This window comes from Xenopus laevis, chromosome 5S, assembly GCF_017654675.1.
Source record: "Xenopus laevis strain J_2021 chromosome 5S, Xenopus_laevis_v10.1, whole genome shotgun sequence".
Taxonomy (NCBI): Eukaryota; Metazoa; Chordata; class Amphibia; order Anura; family Pipidae; genus Xenopus; species Xenopus laevis.
In genome coordinates, this window is record NC_054380.1 from 143,073,529 (window position 1) to 143,090,032 (window position 16,504).

The following is a 16,504-nucleotide window of genomic DNA, read 5'->3' on the forward strand; positions in this document are numbered from 1 at the left end:
AGTCAGGGAGTTCCTTTGGGCAATTTCAAAGGGGTAAGGAGCAAAGTGCCTTTGGGTGAATCCACAGAATAACCATACCTCAAGGGGATCCAGGTATAAACAGTCTTCTGGGAGGTAGGGAGATCCAAACTGTTGGAGGGAGTCTTCTTGCCTCAGCTAGGATAAACTCCAAGGAACCGCAGAGGAGGGTGACCTGCCGCAGCCAGGTTACACCCCAGACGAACAACAACAACAACTCTCTAGCCCTCCCCTCTGGTATACCTGGCCTTTTCCCCACCCCCTAGGGTTGATTGGCTGGGAGGCCGGCCTTGCTTCTGGTTAACCCCACCCAAGCAGGTCTGATTGGCAGGGGCCCTGCTGCATCATTAGGGGAGGGGGAAATGCCTTGGAGGGGTTTGTCCAGCTCTTCTGGAGGGCAATCCTGGGAGCTCCTTTGTTTAAAGCTTTTTGGCGGGAAAGTAGAACAAAGAAGCACCATCTTCGATTGTATGTGTACTAGTCAGTTAGCTATGGATAAAATGGGACCAGTAGAAGGGGATTTTGGTCACACTCAGTATTTGTCACACTTGGCACCAGTAATCAGCTTTTTTGGCCACGGAAAGTGCTGCTGACGCTGGACGCTGTAGTGTTGAGGAATCCATTTTCTTGTCCATGGGATCTTTATATGAACCAGCATCTTCAGTTGGTAATGTGGTATTTTTTGATAAACAAACAATCGTTGAGTCAACTTTGGGAGACTTGTCCAATACATTTTTGAGATCTTCAGCTACTGGAAATTTGTTAATTTTTTTTTAAGAAATAGATGCTCTTCTATCTTCAGCAATGGTTTGTGTGATACATTTGCTGGTGAGAAAAAAATCCCGATTTTTGGATTTGTTGCCCAGTACCTTATCTGCCTTGGAAATAGGAGTTTGTGTCTCCGCTATCTCTAAAGTATTACATAAGTTCTTTAGCAGGGATTTAACTTTCTCTGGTTGTTTATTTGCATCAGCCGTGCCGTTCTCTGAAGAGTAGGATTTTTTTCTTTGATTGAAAAAGGAGTGTTAGTTTGTGGTACTGAGCGAGTTTGAGCAGTCGTAGTGATAGTAGTAGTGACAGTAGTAGTGACAGTAGTAGTGAGAGTAGTAGTGATAGCAGTAGTGACAGTAGTAGTGAGAGTAGTAGTGACAGTAGTAGTGAGAGTAGTAGTGACAGTAGTAGTGACAGTAGTAGTGAGAGTAGTAGTGACAGTAGTAGTGACAGTAGTAGTGACAGTAGTAGTGACAGTAGTAGTGACAGTAGTAGTGAGAGTAGTAGTGAGAGTAGTAGTGACAGTAGTAGTGAGAGTAGTAGTGACAGTAGTAGTGACAGTAGTAGTGACAGTAGTAGTGACAGTAGTAGTGACAGTAGTAGTGACAGTAGTAGTGACAGTAGTAGGTATTGGATTAATGTCTTGGTCAGATTGCTGAATATCAGATTCAGAGTCTATGGCATGTAAATGGGATTTGATCTGGGGAAGCGGATCTTGAAAACTTTCTTTTCTTACCCCTTCTGGATTTGTGCCTTTTTTGAGTGTGCAGTAGCTCTTTCAGGTTCTAGCGTCGGTATGAGATCCCTTAAATCTTCTGGAGCTGCCATGCTGCTTAAACTGAAGATCACAACAAGTGCGCGCTGTTAGAGAAGGTGGCGGCGGAAGTGGCGTCACTTGTCTACTTCACACGTAGTGTCCCATTGGCTTATGGGAAATGAAGTCTGGAAGTAAAACGGCGCCAAGCTGTAAAGCTTCACATGCGTCTCACACCGGTAAGAAACATCTTTGGGTTCACCAGGGGGAGTGAAACGCCTGAGCCTGAAGGAAATAAGACCCTTGTTCAGATGGGACAGCTGGGCTCACGGATGGATTCGGGGGGCTACCGGAGGGACTAAAGTTGGAATAGCTGGGCTCACGTATTAGTAGAAAAACGGAGCACTCGGACTAACAGAGGGGCAAGTAGGCTACTGACCTTTACTGACAGGGCTTCAACCTGATGAATGTTCATTGTGGGCTCTACTGACACTATAGGGTCTCAACTGTGGAGCACTCTAGAGTCTATTTATTAATCTTTATTTGGTCTTCATCTGTCATTTGTGTGGAGAGGAGGAAAGTAAGTCTGCCCCTGAGCAGGACAAACAATAAACAGATCAGAGGAAGAGGAGGAGCTGAAAACAACATTCTGTTTGTCCTGCCTCCAGAGGGGAGAACATTAACCCCAGACATGCTGCACTGACAGGTAGGGCCGACCCTTCACAGCCGGCCTCCCCCAGTTGGGCAGAGAGCAGCACAGACAGGCCGGTCCTGTACAAATATAGACTTCCCGGAGGCCGCCATTGCCAGGAGACACAGGGTCCCGCTCTCCTCAGTCCTCGCCATGCCGCGCTGCTTCCGAAACGCTTCTCCTCCTGCTCAATCACCGCCGACTACAAACGAGACTAGACTAGGGAGACTAGACTCCCGAAATTAGCACAGAGATGGTTAAGCTTTCTGGAAACCGTGGCAACCAAGTACGCTCTGCGCTGGTCGGATGTTCGTTTTCCCGCCAACTGCATAAGTGACTGACACGTGACAACTCACCAAACATGTTGTATCTGTAGAACTTTACTATTCGTCTCCCCTCAGTCTCCTCACAGCCAATCACCTTACAGCTCTGTGTATGTTGCCTGTAGCCTTAACCCTGTGTGTGCTTCCCCAGCTCTGAAAGCTTAAACTTCATACGTGTATTTCTTATTAAACACCTCAACTATAATACAAACCCACTAATTATGTTACTGACAAGCTCTCTACTCCCTGCAACCCCCTCTCTACTCCCTATTCCCTCTCTACTCCCTGCAACCCCCTCTCTACTCCCTATTCCCTCTCTACTCCCTGCAACCCCCTCTCTACTCCCTGCACCCCCTCTCTACTCCCTGCAACCCCCTCTCTACTCTCTACCCCTCTCTACCCCTTGTCCCCTCTCTACTCCTGGACCCCACTCGACTCCCTATCCCCTCTCTACGCCCTGTCCCCTCTCTACTTCCTGCAACTCCCTCTCTACTCCCTGCAACTCCCTCTCTACTCCCTGCAACCCCCTCTCTACTCCCTGTCGCTCCAGAAAGAGCTCAAACACCGGTACAGAGCTAGACTTGGCCTAACGAACCCACGGGGAAGAGGAGGTCGTTGTGCAATGAGACCAGCTAACCAATCATACAAGTAGCGCGCAGACACTGCCTACTCATTGCACACAACTTGGAACTATGAGCAAGAGGGTGCGGATTCAAGAGCATCTACTGCACATGCACCAGAAAACGTTGCTGGATCCAATTGCTGCGGGCCAATTAAAAATGGATATTGGGCCACATTTGGCCGGCGAGCCGTACTTTGGACACCCCTGGTGTAGACAGACGAAAAATAACAGTTCAGAATCTCAGCTTTTTCTCTGTTCTCATCAACCAGCTGACCCTCCTCTGACATTAAGGGTCCCACCCTTCCTGCTTAATTTCCATATCAATTTTATCTTGCCTGCTTTTTTGCATGATTTGTTGGCCTCCTTGTACCTTATAAATGATTCGGCTGTACCAGCTAACTTGAAAGCCTTAAAAGCAGGTCTTTTCTTACCCACCTCAACACCAACGCTTCTATTGAACCAAAAAGGTTTTTCTTTTGTGGCGATGTTCTTTGCTTACATGGGGAATATACTGATTTATTATAAAGAAGAACCATTTTTGTTCTGTGTTTAACCCAGTGAAAATCCTTTCCCAGTTAATATGTGGGAAAATCATTCAGTAAATAGATCCCAATAGAAACATGTGACTCTATAATAACCAGTCATTCCCACTGCTGGAAAGTTCATGTAGGAGAGACTCATATCATTCAGTAAATAGATCCCAATAGAAACATGTGACTCTATAATAACCAGTCATTCCCACTGCTGGAAAGTTCATGTAGGAGACTCATATCATTCAGTAAATAGATCCCAATAGAAACATGTGACTCTATAATAACCAGTCATTCCCACTGCTGGAAAGTTCATGTAGGAGACTCATATCATTCAGTAAATAGATCCCAATAGAAACATGTGACTCTATAATAACCAGTCATTCCCACTGCTGGAAAGTTCATGTAGGAGAGACTCATATCATTCAGTAAATAGATCCCAATAGAAACATGTGACTCTATAATAACCAGTCATTCCCACTGCTGGAAAGTTCATGTAGGAGAGACTCATATCATTCAGTAAATAGATCCCAATAGAAACATGTGACTCTATAATAACCAGTCATTCCCACTGCTGGAAAGTTCATGTAGGAGAGACTCATATCATTCAGTAAATAGATCCCAATAGAAACATGTGACTCTACAACTGAGATCCCCAACCTTTTTCACCTGTGAGCCACATTGAAATGTAAGAAGGGTAGGGGAGTGACACAAGCATGAAAATAGTTCCTGAGGATGCCAACAAAGGGCTGTGATTGGCTATTTGGTAGCCCCATGTGGACTGGCAGCCTACAGGAGGCTCTGCTTGTCACTATACTTAGTTTTAATGCAATTAAAACTTGCTTCCAAGCCTGGAATTCAAAAATAATCACCTGCTTTGAGGCCACTGGGAGCAACATCCAAGTGGTTGGAGAGCAACATGTTACTCACGAGCTACTGGTTGGGGATCACTGATATACAGTCACATGTTTCTATTGGGATCTATTTACTGAATGATATGAGTCTCCTACATGAACTTTCCAGCAGTGGGAATGACTGGTTATTATAGAGTCACATGTTTCTATTGGGATCTATTTACTGAATGATATGAGTCTCCTACATGAACTTTCCAGCAGTGGGAATGACTGGTTATTATAGAGTCACATGTTTCTATTGGGATCTATTAACTGAATGATATGAGTCTCTCCTACATGAACTTTCCAGCAGTGGGAATGACTGGTTATTATAGAGTCACATGTTTCTATTGGGATCTATTTACTGAATGATATGAGTCTCTCCTACATGAACTTTCCAGCAGTGGGAATGACTGGTTATTATAGAGCAGGGGTCCCCAACCTTTTTACTTACTTGTGAGCCACATTTAAATGTAAAAAGACTTGGAGAGCAACACAAGCATGAAAAAGTCCATGGGGTGCCAACAAAGGGCTGCGATTGGCTGTTTAGAAGCCTCTATATGGACTGGCAGCTACAGGAGACTCTGTTTGGCAGTACAACTGGTGTTTATACAACTAAAACTTGTCTCCAAGTCTGGAATTGAAAAATAAGCTCCTGCTTTGAGACCACTGGGAACAACATCCAAGGGGTTGGGGAGCAACATGTTACTCACGAGCTACTGGTTGGGGATCACTGGTCTAGGGTATCAAACATGAAGTTGCCACTAAATTTATACTGCTATGTTTTATGGGGCTTTAAAAATGAAACTGGCACCTCATGTTTGCTGCTATGTGTTGTAGGGACATTAAACATGAAGTTGGCTCTGCACTTTTATGTTTCTATGGGGGAATGTAATAGGGGTCACTAGCACAAAAATCATTCGCAATTCATTCGCAATGTGAATAAATGTTCGCAAATTGAAAAATTTTGCCTTTGCGAACACTTTACCCCTTACATAACATGAAGATAGCAATTGCGAATTGTATCGTTTGCGACCATTCTCAGTGTATGTAATAAATATTTGCGTATTAAAGGTGTTAATGGTTCTCAATGAGCAATTAAGATTCACAATGTGATTAAAGCCTAATGAAGAATATTACACTGCGACAGGGAAATTTTGGCCCTGGCAAATTTTCGTTTGCAAAGTTTTGCTTTTTGTGAATTTTATTACATTTTTCCCAATGTGTTTTGGGCCTTTATACATGAAGTTTGTACCAAGTTATACAGCTATGTGTTCTGGGGCATTAAACATACATCAACTAAGTACATTTATAGATAATGGCCAGTGTTAGGCCTGTGCGCCTGCTAAGAGATCAGCTTAGCTCACCCTACGGCTGGAACAATAATTTAAATCTTTGTTTGGTTGCTATGGGTTAGTTTTAGCAAATCTTTCACCATGAGAAACCCTAAATTTATTGTATTCCAAGCATTTGTTATATAGAAACCCCCAGGTGCAGTGCAGCAGGATTGGGCAACTGGTCATTCCTATGAGCCATGAGGAAAGTCATTAGATTGGATAACGTAGAAAGTACAAGATGCACAAATACAAGTGCTCCCCCAGCTCTTTGGGAAATGGACTTATTCACTGCAATTTGGCTAGGCCCGGATTTGTGGCGAGGCCACATAGGCCCTGGCCTAGGGCGGCAAAAAATAGGGGCGGCATTCTGCCCAGCCACATTATGGGGACGTGTGCGAAGAATACCAGTCTTCCTATATATTTATCTTTATTCCCTATTAATAACATTGGGATCACTGGCCTTCCTATATATTTATCTTTATTCCCTATTAATAACATTGGGATCACTGACCTTCCTATATATTTATCTTTATTCCCTATTAATAACATTGGGATCACTGACCTTCCTATATTTTTATCTTTATTCCCTATTAATAACATTGGGATCACTGACCTTCCTATATATTTATATTTATTCCCTATTAATAACATTGGGATCACTGACCTTCCTATATATTTATCTTTATTCCCTATTAATAACATTGGGATCACTGACCTTCCTATATATTTATCTTTATTCCCTATTAATAACATTGGGATCAGGCCTCAGGCTCACACTGAACAACAAGAGCTTGCAATCTGCGGCACTGAGGCTCTGCTGGAATCAAATGTGAATGTATTGATGGAGGCACCAATCATTAACACTGAGTACATAGCGATTCTCAGGAGAGATGCAAATATGTTTTTCCTTTATCTAAATCCTCAAAGGAGCCTTTAATCTGCACACATTGTGCTGAACAAATTGCTGGGCAATTACAGGAGATAACTGGCAGGGCACAGAGGAATAGCAGTGGAATCATTCAATAGTGATGCTCCTATTGTCACATGGAAGACTCAAGGGTCCTCACAATTGGCCTCTGCGAAGGGGAAAGTAAATTGGCAACCGAAAGCTCTTTGTGCTGTGGAAGAATGAATTGGTCCTTGGGGGCATTGACATTGCAGAGAGGAATGTGACCCCCCAGCACAGAGCTGTTTATCAGGGACTCAGAGATGTCAGTGCAGGTCCCCACAGGGGAAACTCATAAAGAAGCAGCAGCCTCAGACCCCCATCCAACCACACCTGAAAGCCCCTCTGCCCAATCAGAGGCAAATAGGAGGGGCAAGAGGGGAGATAGGGATCCTTGTAGAGGAATGAAAGCCGGAGAGAGAGAGAGAGAGAGAGAAGCACTGCTACTGTTTTTCTACAAAGGGATAGTTTAGGGGAGCTGTCTGCATAACAGTCGGGGTGCTATTGGGGTAAGAAACAATATAGCAAAGATCAGTGAGATTGGGAAGGGACAGTGTCAATTGCAAGGAAGGCTGAGCTTCTGTCACTTAGTGAGGGATTTGGGGAGTGTGAGACAGTGTGTGAGACAGTTTGTGTGTGAGACAGTTTGTGTGTGAGACAGTTTGTGTGTGAGACAGTGTGTGAAATTGATAAAGGATGTAAGTATAACAGATTGAATCTCTGGGTGCACTTGGGGTGGCAGAATGATGTGCGTATTTGTATAAGGGGACAGTGACTGCTCAGCATGGCATTGTATGAGAAGGAGGCAGAGGAGGGAACAGCTTGACAGTTGGCAGAAGCTGTAAGTTTCTAGGGTGACATTGGTCCAAATGGTGAGTGTGGTTGACGTTCAATACTTTGTGTGTGTTAGTAGTTGGCATAGACAGTAAAGAGTTGATTATAGGGTGGTAGACAGCAGTGTGACAGTTGGTACAAAAGTGTATTAGAGGGTGGCATTGCTTGGCACGAGTAGCCCCGCATTAGAGGCTGCTAGAGAGTCTAAACAAAGCCGGTGGTATATAGTCAATTATAAGATAAGAAGGCTGTAAGGGTGGCACTGGTTGGCACAGTGTAACATTGGATAAGAGGACAGAAGTGGTTGGCACAGAGTAGCTGTTCTCGGGATAGAATGTCAGTGCAATAGAATGTGGCAGAGAGTGTAAGAGTGACAGTAGTTGGCACAGAGTAGCAGGGTAGGTGTAAGTTACAAGTGGTGGGAGCACATACTATCAGCAGCCAGTGTTCCTAAAATTGTCAGTATAAATAGTGTGAGATAGAGAAAAACAGTAAAAATGTTGGAGGAACCCTGGATCCGGACTATGCAGCGCCTCTTCTACCCCATCATGTCTGCCTTTGGCATGCCAGGTAAGTCTTTATACCAATCTGTCAGTTACAACATACCCAACTATGTGCCATTCTACTCACCTCTCAGTACAGAGCCATAGAGACCCTCACATATAGTATCTCATTAATCATGTCATGCTAATTATTTTCTGCTTGGTACCCAATGTCCTCAATTGAAAACGAAAGAAATGGAGGCCCCAAAACACAAAACATAGTGACTCACCAGGTGCTCAAGACCCTCAGCTTAGGGGAGCGTAGAAATATGAAAAGATGATCCACAAAAAACAGGCCATCAAAAAGAAGTGAAAAAGAAACCCTTTTATGTATAACATCAAAAGTATAGCCTTACACATTTCATGCCTGCACTTAATCATAGGCTAAATACATAACATTTAATAGAGTCTGGAGGAGAAAGCCAAGTGGAGATATGCCACTCAACACCATACTTGTATCTCTAAAAATATGGCCATTTTTGGTTACCAATTAGCAACCAGATTACCAGACAATATTTAGTTATGGAAAATATCAGAAGATATCTATTGATAATATGCTTAATGTGTGGAAATTGGGGGCTATATACAAGAACACAAAGAGGGGCTTCTCTAGATTTCCCAAATGGGACTGACATGAAGTAGTCATGGCTCTCTCAAGAGCTTTAGTAAGTGAGTGCATATTATAAATCCTTGCTAAATTTGTATCCCGAGGTTTGTACGACTCAAACATTTGAACACAGTCTCCTGAGATGTAGGAATTGGCCAATCAGGATGTTTCTAAGAAGATGTTTGGGATGGGAGCCTGTAGGATGGGGTTATTTCCATATAAAGAAGTCACACCTCTATGGCCACTGCCCACCAACTTAATAACCTAAAACATTAATACACGTGTGTTTTGTTTATGGTTTCACGAGTCTCTCAGAAATCATTTACACACCACTAAAGTATGTGAAGCTGAATTTATGGAGAAAAAGATACACATCACCTTCTTCTACAACCAAGACTGGGAGATCCCTAGTCAGTCGGCAGAGAAGCCTCAAACGTTGCACAAGGCCCTGGGCGGTACTCACCTTTACTCCACAGCCAACAAAATGGAGACCCCCAGTTTTATATACTCTAGTAAACAATGAGCTCATATCATTATCAATGCGCTTGGTCAACAAGAGATCATCACTGACCAACCTCCCAACAAGCACATCCAGAGCAAAGTCTTATCAGTTATTAGTATTTGAGTACATATTCTGCCCCCGGCTATAATAAAGGAAGTTCCCATGGGAACATGTTAGTAATAAATAGGATTCATAAACATATTAGCTCATTGACTAATTGAGTTCAATAGTTCTTTCCTTACAAAGCTTTCTTATACAAGATTTTTGGGTTACAAAGCTATCTTACATGAGATATTGGGTTCAACAGTTCTGTCTTATACAAGACATTTCTATCAAAGTATTACCCAATAACCGCTAGTTACCCAATATACTCACTCTCTCATATAGACTCATGGCAATAACTAGTAAGAGATTTTATTAGGCGAATAAATTCGCGAAATTGGCTCGAAAATTATCAGATGAATTTTCACCGGCATCAAAATTATTTTGACGCCGGTGACAATTAATAGGCTCCCATTGACTTTAATGCACGTCAGAATTGTTGCCAGCGTCAGAATTGTCGCCGGCATCAAAATTAATCGAATTTTCCAGCAAAGCGAAATTAGAGAAATTCGCCCATCACTGCCAATAACCACTAGGTGCTCAATATACTCATCCTACCATATCAACTCATACCAATAACCACTAGGTACTCAATATACTTACTTTACCAAATAGACTCATGCCAATAACCACTAGGTGCCCAATATACTCATCCTACCATATTGACTCATACCAATAACCACTAGGTGCCCAATATACTCATCCTACCATATTGACTCATACCAATAACCACTAGGTGCCCAATATACTCATCCTACCATATCAACTCATACCAATAACCACTAGGTGCCCAATATACTCATCCTACCATATCAACTCATACCAATAACCACTAGGTACTCAATATACTCATCCTACCATATCGACTCATACCAATAACCACTAGGTGCCCAATATACTCATCCTACCATACTGACTCATACCAATAACCACTAGGTGCCCAATATACTCATCCTACCATATTGACTCATACCAATAACCACTAGGTGCCCAATATACTCATCCTACCATATTGACTCATACCAATAACCACTAGGTGCCCAATATACTCATCCTACCATATCAACTCATACCAATAACCACCAGGTACTCAATATACTTACTTTACCAAATAGACTCATGCCAATAACCACTAGGTGCCCAATATACTCATCCTACCATATTGACTCATACCAATAACCACTAGGTGCCCAATATACTCATCCTACCATACTGACTCATACCAATAACCACTAGGTGCCCAATATACTCATCCTACCATATTGACTCATACCAATAACCACTAGGTGCCCAATATACTCATCCTACCATATTGACTCATACCAATAACCACTAGGTGCCCAATATACTCATCCTACCATATTGACTCATACCAATAACCACTAGGTGCCCAATATACTCATCCTACCATATCAACTCATACCAATAACCACTAGGTACTCAATATACTTACTTTACCAAATAGACTCATGCCAATAACCACTAGGTGCCCAATATACTCATCCTACCATATTGACTCATACCAATAACCACTAGGTGCCCAATATACTCATCCTACCATATTGACTCATACCAATAACCACTAGGTGCCCAATATACTCATCCTACCATATCAACTCATACCAATAACCACTAGGTACTCAATATACTCATCCTACCATATCAACTCATACCAATAACCACTAGGTGCCCAATATACTTACTTTACCATATAGACTCATGCCAATAACCACTAGTGTTTATATATTTTATATCTGGAATGGTCTATTTCCTATGACGGACGAATGGCTAGTGTCAGAGGGTCAATATCTATTACCCTCGCCCTCCATGACGCCATAACGCTATAGGGCCCAAGGCAGGATGGACTATAAGGGCTAATGGTCAACTGTGGACAATGGTCACTCATATAGCTTATACTAGGCCATACAAATAAATGATCTCCACTCTGTTATTTAGATTCCAGAGTGTCAGCAGAGTGTCAGCATGTCTCATGCCCTTTTGCAGAAGTGTTGCTCAATAGCTGTACCACAATGGCCATGTTTAGCCAACAGATGTCTACGAGGCTGTGGACAGTTGGAACCAGAAATCTCTTATGTTGCAAAACCGCACATCTTACAGGAATGTATAAATATATATGTCAGTAAGTCTCCTCACCAGACCATGTATGGTATTTCCGTGTACCCCTTGTCACAATTACTGTAAATGCCTTCTGAAAGCTATATAACGCCTGGACCAAGAGGTGGGTCTTTGGTGAGTCCTTGGGTGACATTCTGTGTGTTACTCCAACAGCTTACCCAGACAAAACTGTTATGTTGTATTATGTATAGATAAATTGCCTGACTATTACTAAAGGTTTTCCTTTACTGAGTTTTGTCTTACACGAGGTCAAAATGGTACTACAAAAAATACCATCACTAGGTGCCCAATATACTTACTCTAACATATCGACTCATACCAATAACCACTAGGTACCCAATATACTCACTCTCTCATATAGACTCATGGCAATAACTAGTGATGAGCAAATTTATTCGGCGAATAAATTCGCGAAATTGGCTCGAAAATTATCAGACGAATTTTCACCGGCGTCAAAATTATTTTGACGCCGGTGACAATTAATAGGCTCCCATTGACTTTAATGCACGTCAGAATTGTTGTCAGCGTTGGAATTGTCGCCGGCATCAAAATTCATGAATTTCGCTGGCAATTTCACTGCCAATAACCACTAGGTGCCCAATATACTTACTTTACCATATAGACTCATACCAATAACCACTAGGTGCCCAATATATTCACTCTCTCCTATAGACTCATGCCAGTTACCCGTGGTACTGAATATACTCACTAAACTATATAGAATCATGCTAATAACTACTATGTACCCAGTATACTCTATCACATAGACTTGTACCAGTTAACTGCTATGTACCCAATAAACTCCTGGAACAATGTTGTAAGCCAGATGATTAAAAAATCAGAACCAAAGAATAGACAGGGACGAGCAAACACTACTTTTAATAGCCTTTCATATATACCTTATTTAATGATTAAATGTTGGGAAGTGGCTCAGAATAACAATTTCTTTAATTATGGAAAAAAAACAGCTCAAGCATTTACTATGGAGGCACACATAGCTTTACTGTTGGCCTGTTGTCTGTCCTGGTGTCTGGTTGTTATATTAGCCTCAGGCAGGTGTCTTGTGAGTAGCTTCTCCCTAGAGCATGTCCTCATGTCACTTAGAGATTCTCTGACTGTTGTCTCTAAGCAATCGCTCAGATTTCTGAGTCCTGAATGAGAGATCTTGAGGGCAACTAAATAAAAAAAAATGCCACTAAATATTTCCCACTGAGTAGGTAGAGTTGATTCCAGGCATTAGCACTATCACCTCACTTGCATCCAAAATCTTAGTTCTGATTGGCTAGTTAGCAGTTATGTTGCTGATTGTGTTCTATTGAGTTATGGAGGCATGTATATCATCTGATACTTATTCACCATAGATATTTAATATGTGAATAGTGGCAATCTGTTATTGAAAGGTGTGACATTCACCCCTGTGGGTTCTGCTGATGGCTAAAGAAAAAAAGGGGGCTGTGGGAGACCCCCAAGACTAAGTAAGATATAGTACATAGGCCAAAGGAAAAGCAAAAAATCTGGCCAAATGAGCTAAAAAACATACAAAAGAGAGGGGAATGATCAATGCAATTCTTCTGATGGTTAACCACCTTCTCTCTTTTCTGTCAGCCAGCATTATCACCATCACCATCCTGTGGAAAGGCAACTTGGGGATGTCCAAGTCCATAATTTATTACTTAGTGGCCCTTGCTGTGGCCAACTTCCTCCTCATCCTAGTGGTGACCGTCTTCCGGGATATCTTCTACTTTTATGTGGATGTGACCTTGTGGTGGCCAGAGCCATCTTGTAGCATCAGCAACTGGATCTACTTCACTTGTGTTTATGCCCTCATCTGGCTTACTGTGGCTTTCACCTTTGATCGTTATGTCATAGTCTGTTGCATGAAACTGAAGCTGTGGTATTGCACCGCCAGGACAGCACAGATAGTAATAATTGCAATCTACGTGGCTGCTTTTGTGGTGGCCATGCCCACATATTGGATGTATGTTCCTGTCCGTACAACTCAGCCTGATGGGTCTTTGTTCCACATCTGCTCCTTGCACCGCAACCTAAGTATGATTCCATTCCTGTCTGCCTACGACCACATCCAGACAACCCTTTGGATTGTGGTTCCATTGGTCTCGCTGGTCCTGACAAATGGCCTGACTTTCTGGCACATCACGGTCACCACCAGGGTCAGACAAGGCCTGAAAAGTGTCCCATCTGGGAAAGAGTCTGAAGACCCAGAGGTGGCCCGAAGAAAGAAGTCTATGTCTCTCCTAGTGATGATCACCATTTCTTTCCTGGGTCATTGGCTTCCCAAAATGGTAATCAAAGTAGTGGAGAGACTTACCTACCCTCCTGTCAACCGCTATGATTTCTACCATGTTGTAAATGTGGTAAGGATGCTGTGTAACATGTTGATTGTCTTAAGCTCCTTCAGCAACATGTGCATCTACTCACTCACCATCAGCAAATTTCGGGGGGAGCTTTTCAGAGGAGCCAAGTATATGATCCGATTAATCTTCAGACACCCCTCTTCTTCCCTCCCACCTCCAAAGCAAGTCAAGGTATTCTCCATCTAAGGGCAGTATGTGAGGGTCAAGTGCTTGAGCTTCCAACCAACATCAATACCAAATTATTACAACTTTCCCAATGTATCTGTTCTCTACCTATCTCATACAACCAAGAAAGGGTAACAGTGATTATAAAGGTTTGTAGGGTACTGCCCCAAAGAGCCACAAGAATAAAAGATGAGATGCCCCAATATGAGCAGTATGTCATTAATATTATGTATTAGTAGTAGTGAGGGATTCCTTAAGTTTACACATGGACATTTTTATTTCCTTCAATGGACACTTTCACTTCATTCGGTGGACACTGTCACTTCCTTCAATGGACACCGTCACTACCTTCATTGGACACAGTTATGAAATTAACTGTTTCTGGCTGCCACGTCAGTTATGTAGTATGAGAGAATCACATAAATCCCATAAACATACCAAACTCTTTAAATACAAAATGTAGTCCATGTGTACCGGCCCCACAGACTTTGACACAGATGTCAGACTTACAGGCCTATAATTGCCAGGCTGAGATCATAATCCCTGCTTAAATATTATAATGATGTCATCTTTCCTCCAATCCATAGGTTCAAACCAGATAAAAGTGAGTCTGAGAAACTCAGGCCTAGCCAAAACTGAACTACTGTAAGATCTCTCAGTACCTAAAGGTGTACTCCATCTGGCCCTGATGCCTTGTTCACATTCATTTTGAGTAACCCTTATATGTACCATATCCTGAGTCAGCCACTGACTGAATGAGCTGAACCATCAGTGCCCCCATCAAGTGGGTCTTGAATCTCTGACTCCTCTAATTCATACACTGAAAGAAGGAACTAATTCAGCAGAGATACATTTCTGTCCATTTTGGAGCCATGCTCTCAACCTGAATCTTTGTACTATTAATATTCTGTTTTTATTGGAATTTTTCATGTCTTATATGAAAGGCATTCATGCAAATTCACCAAGTCTATGTGAAAGAACTACACCAATTTATCCAAAACAAAGCATTACATAGTAATTTATAGTTGACTCATGCCGACTAGGATTATCAACCTGGGATTAAAATTTGTGGTAGGTGTTTAGTAAATAGAATGCAGACTCCTGGTGGGATATCTGTTAGATGGTAATCTCTTTGGTGAATATCTTGATAATAATGTTGCGTTTCCACAAAAAATTGGGCTGTGTTTTAAAATTTACGTCATACTATAATTTTCTTAAACAAGTTTTTGGGGTTAGTCTTAGCCTCTGCCACAATCAGTTCCTCTTTTATTATCTTTGCCTCCTGAATTGCTGTTTTACACACACATACTTGTGTGATTATGATTTTATCTTCTTTCCTATTGACTTCTTTACTCCTGAACTGAGCCTACAGTGAGTCATTGACCCCTGACCAGTAGGAGAGCCCAGTTTCCTTATGGGTAAGACCACCATCAGGGGGTACAGGGAACTCTCCAGCCATGGGCCCTATGATAGAGGTGAGGCCCAAGAGAAGCAAAAGTCTGAGCTGAACTACACGGGAGCTGTAGGGGGTGTTAGATCAACAGTTCCTACAAGATGTGGTCTCATGGGTGAAAATATAACAGGATTTAAAAAATTTAATGTGTAATTGTCATGAAAGATTTGCTGTTCAGATGCACGTGGGCATCTTCATCCAACAAGATCCAATGTGATTGTCCAATCTGATCTGATCTTCATATTGGAATACATTGTACACCATCCGACTTTGTCTCATCATTTTGTAGCAGGTTTTGTAACATCCCACAAAGTTTTTGTGGATAAGATAAAGTCTGACCCATAAAATCTGCTTAAAATGTGTATTGTATCCCTAGTAAAAGTGGATACAGGTATAAGGTGGATACGGGTATAAGGTAAATACAGGTAAAAGATGGACACAGGTATAACGTGGATCATACAAGTATAAGGTGGACACAGTTATAAGATAAACACAGGTATAAAGTGGATATAGGTATAAGGTGAATACAGGGATATGGTGGATCATACAGGTCTAAAGTTGATGATACAGGTATAAGGTGGATCATACAGGTACAAGGTGGACACAGGTATATTCAGGCTCATTTGTCCCAACGCATTTCATACTTAACGGAAAAAACTGACATTGTAAACAGAAAGGACTGCGTATGTGCACAGATATAGTGAATAAAGTACCCCCTCTTGTAAAATATAAGGATATTATAAGTTACAGAGGAGTTTCATGATCATATAAAAGTACGAGGCTGAAGGCCGAGTTATACAGGTCATGGAACTCCGAGGTAACTTCTAGTATCCTCATATTTTACAACTGGGGGGACTTTATTTATTATAATACACAAGTTTTAATGAGTCATGTGACAGAAAT

At 42.0% G+C, this 16,504-nt stretch overlaps 1 protein-coding gene across 1 annotated transcript; it reads left to right on the forward strand.

The window, feature by feature from the left end:
- Nucleotides 1-6,738: 6,738 nt before the first annotated feature.
- LOC108717525 (probable G-protein coupled receptor 139) lies at nt 6,739-16,315 on the forward strand. The gene is made up of 2 exons (XM_018264758.2): nt 6,739-8,289; nt 13,214-16,315. Exons 1-2 carry the CDS (start codon nt 8,217-8,219, stop codon nt 14,167-14,169), a joined length of 1,029 nt encoding a protein of 342 aa, XP_018120247.1. The 5' UTR covers nt 6,739-8,216; the 3' UTR covers nt 14,170-16,315.
- Nucleotides 16,316-16,504: the final 189 nt, after the last annotated feature.